At 38.3% G+C, this 10950-nt stretch overlaps 1 protein-coding gene across 1 annotated transcript; it reads left to right on the top strand.

Moving 5' to 3' along the window:
- Positions 1-1122: 1122 nt before the first annotated feature.
- Positions 1123-9168, top strand: LOC306902725 (2-hydroxyacyl-CoA lyase 2-like; the record flags this gene model as incomplete). The annotated part of the gene is made up of 14 exons (XM_079471541.1): positions 1123-1348; positions 1435-1562; positions 3451-3589; positions 3760-3871; positions 3983-4082; positions 4300-4397; positions 5341-5477; positions 5598-5732; positions 7191-7305; positions 7430-7599; positions 7696-7766; positions 7912-7983; positions 8282-8387; positions 8842-9168. Coding segments are annotated over 14 exons (1788 nt in total), but the record flags the coding sequence as incomplete, so codon positions are not given.
- Between the last annotated feature and the right edge of the window lie 1782 nt (positions 9169-10950).

Genomic DNA, 10950 nt, shown 5'->3' with positions numbered 1-10950 from the left:
GAAAACTTAATGTTTTCTGTGCTTACTCTTCTACAATTATGTCTAATTTCATAGGTGTGTGATACCATTATGAGCCATGCCAAGGAGAGGTTTTCTTTCACCAATCATCTCATCAGTGCCATTCTGTTGCAAGGAGACTTGTTCCCACAACACAGCAGAAAGTTCCCAGATTCAGCACTAGGAACCACGGTGGAAGCCTATCCCATGTTGGACAAAGCCAGACTTAAAACAGAACTGTCCCTTATCTATGAAAATGAGGACTTCCAGGGTTGCAGTGGTGCACTGGCTCTCTTTCAGGTTGTAATGGAAAATAACCTTCAAGACACATTCACTGAAACTGTAAGTCTTCTCAAGATCCTCATCACCACCACACCAATGACAACAGCAGAATCAGAGAGGTGCTTCTCTACTTTAAAGAGGATCAAAACGTTCCTTAGGAACACTATGGCACAAGATCGCCTCAACGCTCTGGCTATGCTCTCTATAGAGAAGAAACTCACACGGGACATTCCAGATTTCAACACAAGGGTCATTGAGAGATTTGCCACTCAGAAAGATAGACGAGCAAAGTTCCTGTACAAATAAGAATTCTCCATCCCCTTCACTCACTCACCCCGTTCAATTAATATTGTCTTTTTAGACCATTGGTATTGACTGGTTTGAGTTCTTTTATTGGTATAGGCAAGGGACATGGACTAAAATGCACCAGAATGCAGGAAATCACATCTATGAAATTAAAAAATTTCTGGGGGAGGATCCCCCCAGATGCCCACACACACACACAAACAGCCCCACCTAAAATATTTTTCACCAGCCGCCACTGGTGACAGGTCTGCACGCGCAGCTCACTGCATCACAAGCCTTGCTGTCTTTGATCTCATGCGCCTATTTGACACTTAAGCATTCTTGTTTTATTGCCAAAAATGCAAGTTTTTACTGCAACATTGCATGTAAACACGTTCGTGCAGAACACCTGTTTTGGCAGATATCCATAAATCAGGACAGGGAAACACCACTCCCACAATCCGACAATGTGTCTATTATTCTATTCTCTTGAGGCGTATTCTCCTCCCCTCGCAGTGACAAAGATTGTTGCATTATACACCAGGGAATGTTATTCTAACTGTCAACGTCTGTGACACCCAGACAGAAAGTAAGAGTCCCCGGCATGGAGGAGAGAGCGTGGCGGAGGTCCTGCGGGCTCACGGGGTCAAATTCGTCTTTACGTGGGTGGGAGGACACATCTCGCCCATCCTGGTGGCCTGTGAGAAACTGGGCATCCGCATCGTCGACACGCGGCACGAGGCCACGGCTGTGTTTGCAGCCGATGCCGTGGCGAGACTTTCCGGTAAGAACAAATCTAAGAAAGCAAGAGGGTCCTTCGTGTTGCATGAGGATGTTAGATGGTGATAATCTAGTGTTTTGCCCCTGTAGGCACAGTGGGTGTGGCTGCAGTCACGGCCGGACCTGGACTGACCAACACTGTCACTGCGGTGAAGAACGCTCAGATGGCCGAATCTCCTCTGCTTCTTATCGGTGGTGCAGCTGCTACTCTACTGCAGGTCAGAAAGTTACTTCAAGGTGCACTTTACATACTCTCTGCTCAGCCTGGCGTGCTGGAACACCTCTGCCTTATCTGTTCCTCATATCGCTATTGGTGTGAGATTATATCAGGTAACTGTCCGTCACAGAGGTAACCCCCTGACCGCAACAGTGAGGCTCTGAAAGTAGAAATCATTTTATGAATTTAATTCTAAAACTTGAATATAACATTTCATGCGCAAGTTGTGAGTTTAATATTGAGTCTGTCAACAACTGTGTGTATAAGAATGCTTAACATGCTTTCTCTGCACTCATGAGATTGTGGTAGTGATGAAATTACAGGGTTTTATCTCCATGTATCTCTGACACAGTAAACTGGATGTGTATTCATCACCTCACCTCAAGGCTTATCTTAACTCTCCTGGTTCCTCCCGCCCAGTACAAGTGTACACACAGAGAGCAAATAAGTCAGCAATTACTTTTATATTATTATTGAACCGCTCTAACCGGGATCTTACGAAGCATGTTGAAGAGAAGAAACGCACTAGAAAGAAAATAACAAAGCAAATGATCTCATTTCAGTATGAACAGAAGAACAGGTGTACAGGGATGAAGCTTAAGGAACGGAGCTAAAGAAGAAACTTCAATGTTTGCTTCATTTTTTCTTAAGAATAAAATGACATGCTTTGTTTCTACTTGCCCGGTCAAGAGCTTACAGTATACTTATCTATCAAACCTTTCAGTGTAACAAGCACATCGCATTCTCATGTATATATTAACACGAAGTGTTGAGTGACATTAATGATCAATTATTGTGGAGGGATTCTTTCGCTCATAATTTAATATAGAGGAGTCTCTGACACCATTGTTTGCGCATAATATTTCCTTCTGGAAGACGTATGATGCCAAACAATAAGCTATTAAAAGTAAACTGTTAGCTAGCATTATGATGTTGTGAACACTTATTCTTGTATTATAAAGTCGTTACTTTATATTTGACGGAATACTTGTGACATTCAATGTTTCGACTTGCTCTGAACAAGAATGTCATTATATCATCATCATTATATTCAAATGAAATTCCGCACTGCTAAAATAATTTATATTTTTGACGAAAAAGGGTTTAAGCATAAAATAAATAAGTCTATTTATCACAAAAATCTATTTATCACATATAAAAAGAGAATAGTTACTTTCACACTAAATGCTAATGATTTGTAAAAAAAAAAATTTCGGCCAATGGTCAATAATCTTTTTTACATATTTAAAGCACAATAAAATGTAAATGTTCCCCTAATTATTTTATATATTTTAATAAGTAAAATTCTGAATTTGTACATATTGTGTTACGCTGAATGACAATGTAACAGTATTTCAACCAAATTGTGACTTTATTGTCCAAGAAACTTTACGTTGTAAGTAAAAAGACATTTTACTTACATTTAATGTGCTTTCCATGGACACAAAATCACTTTATCAATTTATTTCGACCCATGTATAAAACATCTGTGAAGCTATTCTAACTTCTGATGATCTTTATGGCAAGAACATAAAACTCCTTTTTTTAAATAAAATTAGGATGTGGATATAAATATGTGAGTATTGTCCTCCTAAGAATGTGTTGTCAATCTGATCCCATAAATTCTCATTGGTGCTGAAAAGTTGCAGACATAGTATATCTTACTGTAAAATACATTTGATATGAACATTCTGTTGAGTCGTGTGTGTAACGTAGAAGAGATCCTAGCTTAAGACATTCATTGTTTATGTTAATACAGCGAACAGTAATATTTTAAGTGTGTGTCATATGTGATGGTTTTGTGATCTGTTATAAATATGAAAATCTACAATTTGTACAAGAATAACCCACCACTCTTCCTCTTGACATTCGATTTTTGTGTTTTTTAGGGTAGAGGAGCCCTGCAGGATATTGACCAGATGTCTCTCTTTAAACCCCTCTGTAAGTTCTGTGCTTCAGTGAGAACAGTGAGAGAAATCGTTCCTACTGTGAGAAAAGCATTGGCCGTGGCACAGTCTGGCACACCAGGTTATGCTGCGAATGACCATTTTTTCATTTAATCATTTATCATTTTTGTGAGTGATTGAAACATGTCACTTTTCAGACAAGTTAAGATATAGTGAATCACACTTTTTAGAGAGTACATGACCTGACTCTGTGTGCATAAGTACAGTTTGATGTGTATAACAATTTCACAGGCCCAGTGTTTATCGAGCTTCCCATAGACACGCTGTACCCTTTCCATGTGGTGGAAAAAGAGTTTGCCCCTAAAAACACTCCCAAAGGTCTTATGGGCAAAATCACTGCACGGTAAAACATTTCTCACTTTTTATTTCCTCCAATTTTCTTACGCTTTATTTCATTATTAAAGGAAAGGCAATCACTTTTACGTTGAAAGTGTTTTTGTTTGTTATCCGCCAGGTATCTTAAAAATCACTTATCTAACTTATTTGCTGGAGCTTGGGAAAACCGTGATCCCTCCCCACTTCCCGTTCACATCCCGCAGGCCACAGAGGATGAGGTGAGACCTGTCAATCATTTAATGGCCATTTGAGATGTATTATTAATTGCTTTTATGGTTGCGTCACATTAGATCTCATTTGATTCTCATCATCTTTAACATGAACCATAACAGGGCAGAATGAAACGATCTAGAAAGCTGTGACTTTTACTTCAGACATGGCAGATTAGATCTTATTTACATGACTCGGTATTCAAGTTGTTTCATTCATTTCCAGATTCAAAGATGTGTGGAACTGGTGAGCCGAGCCAAGAAACCCGTCATACTGTTGGGCAGCCAAGCAACCTTGCCGCCTACACCTGCAGATGATGTCAGGTCATTTAGCCATTCTGTCTTTACCCAGTTTGTGTCATACTCGTTCATGGAGTAGTTCATCAATCCCCTTCTGGATATTAAACCTATTGTCTTTGTGGTGCCAGTCTAGATATTTAAAGACACCCCTCTTTCATTAAACAGTAAACATTAAACATTTAATATTGACATATACTGGTTGACACCTTTACATTTTTTTAAATCATATCGTGAAAAAACCCGTTCTGCTACTTTAGACCTGCTTACTATTTATTTTTCTTTGCAATAAAGGGCATTAGAAGTATAAAATAACACTCAAAAAATTTTTTCTCAAAAAATTATATTCTCATGTGGTTCAAAACTTCTGGTTCATTTTTATGTGGAAAAGAAAATATGTTGAGAAATCATTTTGGGGCCAAGTCAATGGGGCGGTGTTGTTTGGCTACCAACAAATATCTTCTTTTGTATTCTGCAGAACAAATATTTATTTTTCTTACAAAAAAAGAGTTTAAATCTTGGTGTGAACTATCCCTTTAGGTCCGTAGTTCTCAAACGTTTTCCTTGTTGTACAGTGCATTTTCGACCCTCCCCAAAATAAAGTCGCATAATCCTAAACTAGAATTTTAAGAAACCAAAAACATATTCAGTTATACAATGCTGAAACATAAATAATTTTGGTTATTTTTCTAGTGTTTGATTGCGTGAAAAGTATGATACAAATTCCGTGTCCCCCTGGATCAATCTTGGGGCCCCCAGTTCGAGAACCACTGCTTTAGGTCCAAAGGGTTTTTATGCTCCATATGCAACCAACACAGTTACTGTATGTATTGAATAAATTGATCATATAGAATAATGCTTTAGTTGTGTAAGCATGAGCCAAAAACGGCAACAATTATTGATTTATAGCACCCGGACATGTAACTCATGGTTGAAGTTTGAACTCTCTTTTTGGATGTGTGTCTTACAGAAAGGCCCTAGAGTCTTTAGGCATTCCTTGTTTCCTGGGTGGGATGTCTCGGGGCATGCTGGGAAAGAACAGTCTACTGCACATCAGACAGAACAGGAGAGATGCCTTGAAAGATGCTGATCTTGTGCTGCTGGCGGGTGAGTAACAGCGCCATCTAGTGTCTTTTTATTTTCTATGGTTTTATACTGTTCGGAATGCTTAGAAAACTAAGCTATTCTTTTTCTAGATGTCAATACATGATTTGTTTTGGTTTGTAGGCACAGTGTGTGACTTCAGATTGGGTTATGGAAGGGTGCTGAACCGACGGAGTAAAATCATTGCAGTTAACAGAGACAGAAGTCAGCTATTGAAGAACTCGGACATGTTCTGGAAACCAACAGTGGCCATTCAAGGTGAAGAAGTGCAGTTTAATTTCTTTCCTGAATACATAATGTATAATACATTAATGAAAATAAAATTCTCTGTACTATAGTATTAACTATAGTATCTAACTAGTTTTAATTCATTAACTGTAATAGGCCTATACTTAATTGAACACCCTATACCGGAGTATCTTGACATGATCAAGATGTTTTTCAGAAAAAGGATATTGTTGCATGTATGTTCTTTGACCTGTGATGTCATATTACTAACCAGGGAAATTATTTACTTGAATGTTGTTGTACCGTAGTTCAACTACGTGTAAAATCGCTTTAAAAGAGAAGTCTGGGTCACAGTTATTTACCATTTTTGTTATTTAGTAATTTATTGTTGAGTCTTCCGTAGCACCTGTGACATTATAGGATTGCATAGTGTCCAGCAGTTGTACACTCAAGGAATACAGCAGCACTGACATTTGACTTTCTTCTATACTGTATTTGGATACAAAAGTATGAATTCGTTTTTTTCTTGTTTTCTGCTTGCAGATTATCACATCGTAGCTGATGGCTATGGGGGCAAGGGTTACCTGGTTGGGCGACAGGATGAGTCACAACTTGATGACATCATTAAAAAGGCACAGAAGGAAAGAAGAGAGCGAAAAGCCATTCTGTTAAAACCAACAGTGGCCATTCAAGGTGAAGAAGTGCAGTTTAATTTCTTTCCTGAATACATAATGTATAATACATTAATGAAAATAAAATTCTCTGTACTATAGTATTAACTATAGTATCTAACTAGTTTTAATTCATTAACTGTAATAGGCCTATACTTAATTGAACACCCTATACCGGAGTATCTTGACATTTTACTACAGTTTACTATAGTAAATATTATAGTATACTCTACTACAGTATTTTATCATTTGGGCACATCATTTACATTACACACTTACAATCTTGTGATCAATGTTTTGTAAAGAGACTGTACTTTATTGTGTATATTTATATGTATATAAAATATGTGGTCTTAAAGCACATGGGACATCTTTTGGGACCTTTTGAAGTTTAAAAAGCTCTGCACTAAATAAACTAGAATCAAAATCCATCTGTAGTGGACATGAAATGGTAAATGCGTCACATGATTTGGGAGGGGTCGTGAGATATGTAGGAAGTGGTTATCGGGCACCTGCTCACCTGTTGTGGGTCAGGAGGGGGTGAATGGGGAGTAAGTGTACTCTTTGTTGACCAGCAATTTATTTTTGCAACATGTTTGTGGAGTAATAATTGGAGTATTGGAAAGCTTTCTGTTTTTTGTATGTATGATGTCCTTTTTGATGCGTCACAAATACAGCACTCCCAGTTTAGCCGCTCAGCGGATTACAGCTACATCATATTTGTATAACTTAAGTTATAACCTGTGTATACATACAGTACATATACACTACTAAAAAAGGGGTTCTACACTGACAATTTATTTTCCAAATGTTTCAGGCGATGCTGGCTCTTTCCTCCTGCGTCTCTCTAAAGCCCTCAAGGGACACAGATGCCCAGAGGAATGGCCTCAAAGTCTGAAAGAAGGAGATTACGTCAAAGAGAAAACTAAGAGGTGAACTTTCCCCACCTTTTCTATTCTTGCTTGCATGTCAGCTTTGTCTCAGGAGACTGAATGTGTAAACCTATGACCTATAACTCCCTTTAGTTTCATCTCGCTGCCTATTTGTTTATCTCAGAGCCAAAGCAGATGAGAAGACAGAGATGCATCTGAATCCTCTGAATGTTCTGCACCGGGTGGATGAGCTTTTGAATGAGGACAGCATCATAGTGGCCGCCGGGGGAGATTTTGTCGGCAGTGCTGCTTATATCATGAGGCCGCGGGGCCCGCTGCGCTGGCTAGACCCAGGTTAGCAGGACTATCGATATTTTTTGACCTGTTTGTGAACATCTAAAGCACCGTTTTGAAGGAATTGATGATTCTGTTTTCTGCTATTCACTCCAGGAGCTTTTGGGACTCTGGGTGTTGGAGGAGGTTTTGCTCTGGGGGCCAAGCTCTGTCGACCTGACTCTGAGGTAAGACTGTAAAGAAGTTAAATTGTATTGAATGCTTTGATATTGATCTCTGTTTGACCAGAGGACCTAGCTGACCTGACTGTAGTGACATTTGCCCCGGTTATTGAAACAGCTTTTCCCACGTGGTGCGATGTGTGTGTTACAGGTTTGGATCATTTACGGTGATGGTTCCCTTGGATACAGTGTAGCTGAATTTGATACCTTTACACGCCACAAGGTGGGGAAAACACGGCCAAACCTCACATATAAATCCCTTTTATGTACTGGGGACAAAGTAGTTTACATATCTATTTAAAAGACAGGACAGGGCGTAATAGGGTTTTGGATTACATTTGATTTATTTACAAATGAATTAAAAAATCATAACATTTTTAACCCTTTCCATATGCGATCAACAGCAGATGAAGCATGTTATGTGATTGTCCCCATAGACTTATATTGTAAGTGCATAATGCATAAATGCAGTATATAAGCCAGAACGATTGTAAATGAGCTGTTTTTTCACGTCATGTCAGACACCGGTGATCGCTCTGGTCGGAAATGATGCCTGCTGGAGTCAGATCTCCAGAGAACAAGTGCCTTTGCTCGGGAGCAATGTAGCCTGTGGTCTCGCCTTCACAGGTGAGATGGTTTACTCTAATAATATTTTCAAAATGTTGTCATAAATGTAGGATTTAGCACGAGTTTGAAGTTTACAGTACACCTCCCGAGTCTTCAAAAAAATATGTGGATCAAGATGTTTTTCAGAAAAAGGATATTGTTGCATGTATGTTCTTTGACCTGTGATGTCATATTACTAACCAGGGAAATTATTTACTTGAATGTTGTTGTACCGTACAGTTCAACTACGTGTAAAATCCCTTTAAAAGAGAAGTCTGGGTCACAGTTATTTACCATTTTTGTTATTTAGTAATTTATTGTTGAGTCTTCCGTAGCACCTGTGACATTATAGGATTGCATAGTGTCCAGCAGTTGTACACTCAAGGAATACAGCAGCACTGACATTTGACTTTCTCCTATACTGTATTTGGATACAAAAGTATGAATTCGTTTTTTTCTTGTTTTCTGCTTGCAGATTATCACATCGTAGCTGATGGCTATGGGGGCAAGGGTTACCTGGTTGGGCGACAGGATGAGTCACAACTTGATGACATCATTAAAAAGGCACAGAAGGAAAGAAGAGAGCGAAAAGCCATTCTGTTAAACGTTCTGATTGGGAAAACCAACTTCAGGGAGGGCTCTATCTCCGTCTAAACAGCGACACTGTGCACGATCCTGCCTAGAAACCCAAAGTTCTCTTTTATGTTTTACATTTCAATTTTATGTTTTAATTTTAAAGCCTAATTAATTTATATGCGGTGCACATTTCAGTACATTTACAGACTGACTTGTTAAAACAAAAAGAAGTTAAGTTATTGGAATGGAAGCAGAGTATCAAATGTGTGCAACAACATACCAGATTGCAGCGGTGTTGTAACTAGGACAGTTTTTAAAGTTAAATTGGGTGAAACTCAGAAAAAGGACATGTTGTGGTCATCTTTCTCTCCACCAGAAATAAGACAATATTTCGCTCAAAGAGAGCTGATGTTTAATACATTTTTACATTGTGACATTATTTTATAAGTAAGCACATACATTTACCCAATGTCTCAGTGTTGTATTGGGGAAATAAGGCTTATTTTTTTCTTGTAATACTTAATTTGACAAGTACCATGTTGTAGAATTTGTTGTACTGGCTTTAATTTATGCTTATTTTATTTATATTACGTACTGTATTACAGTATGAGAATCACCATTTAGAATAATGAGAATTATTGAAACCTCCTATACAGGACCCATAACAATTAATTTTTTGATTAATGTACTTAAAGTAGGTCACAATGTCACAATCGCAAAAATTATTTATTTAAGAAAAATATAAGTTGTATACGGTGGCCTGGACATGTTTTTTTTCTTGAAGTTCACCCATTTCCTTAAGGAGCAGCAGTGCCTTAGTGTGTCGCTTTGGAAGATCAGAAATGTTGTGGTCCTTTCAATATTTATTTCATGTTTTCCAAGCACATTAATATATGACAATGAAGGGACTGATCTGTGTGTTAGTGTGGCTGCTTGTGTGATATATGCAATAGTGTTGAATCTTTTTCATTCAACGGTGTGCCTGAAGCTGAAGACCATGACTTTGCAGTTACAGTTATTGTGCATGCTTACTGTATGACGGAATCAGTGGATCATCAAATTGAAGTTTAGAAACATGTTAGTTTTAATCTAAGTATGACCGTAAAATATATTTATAAGAACCTCTGGAAATAAGTAGTCTGTATTTTTTCAATCTGAGACCTTTCTATATCACAGTTCTTTTCCTCAGGTTTGTGATTCACAGAATCATTTAGGGTATTGTTATCATAATTCATCAAGATGTTTTGATTGCAATAAAATCACGAAAGACTCATAAACATCATTGAGAACAGCATCTTATTTCACGCCTTCTGATATTCAGAAGCTTCTGGGGCTTGTGAGTGGGCTCCCAGTGGAGAAGATGATTCTGGTAAAGGTTGCTGGACAACCTGGTCTCCTTGGTCCGGCCTCAAGCTGAGTCTCTGGAGCATTTGAAGAAGCCGCTTTAGGACCAAAGGCCTTAACCAGGATCGCTTTAAAGCTGATTTAGGTCATAACCACCAAATGTGGATTTATAATCCCGCTTACTTTCTCCTTCCTCCATAGCATTACACTACTGCAAAGGTATTTTCATCTTCAAATAATGTCAAATTAAAAGATAAGATGGCCAAAACTGTGACTTGAGCACTAAAGGGCAAACCACTAAATGTTTCCATATGTTAACACTAGTATTGACAAGAACCAACGAAGCCCAAAAAATCAGAGACAAGTGTGTGAAAAGTTTCTTAGTTTTAATTAATAAGCACTCCATCTTCTTCACACTTGATCTTCATTTTCATCCTCCGCAGCACCTTCTGTAAAGCACACAAACAAAACACTTTAGCAGAGAGTTAATGCACACATAATACACCAACATAAGCTGAACTTCTGAGCTTTGTTTTGAGCATTGCTAAATGGACTGTAACGTCACTCGCATTGTTTTTTCAGCATAAAGACTTTTTTTAAAGCCACTACACCCAGTCTGACTGCTTTGAAAAGGCTTCGTACGCTCGATATCTGAAAGGTGCTG

This window comes from Barbatula barbatula, assembly GCF_947034865.1.
Source record: "Barbatula barbatula genome assembly, chromosome: 2".
In the NCBI taxonomy this organism is placed as follows: Eukaryota; Metazoa; Chordata; class Actinopteri; order Cypriniformes; family Nemacheilidae; genus Barbatula; species Barbatula barbatula.
The sequence above is the reverse complement of the archived record's forward strand: the minus strand, read 5'-3'. Positions and strand labels throughout refer to the sequence as shown.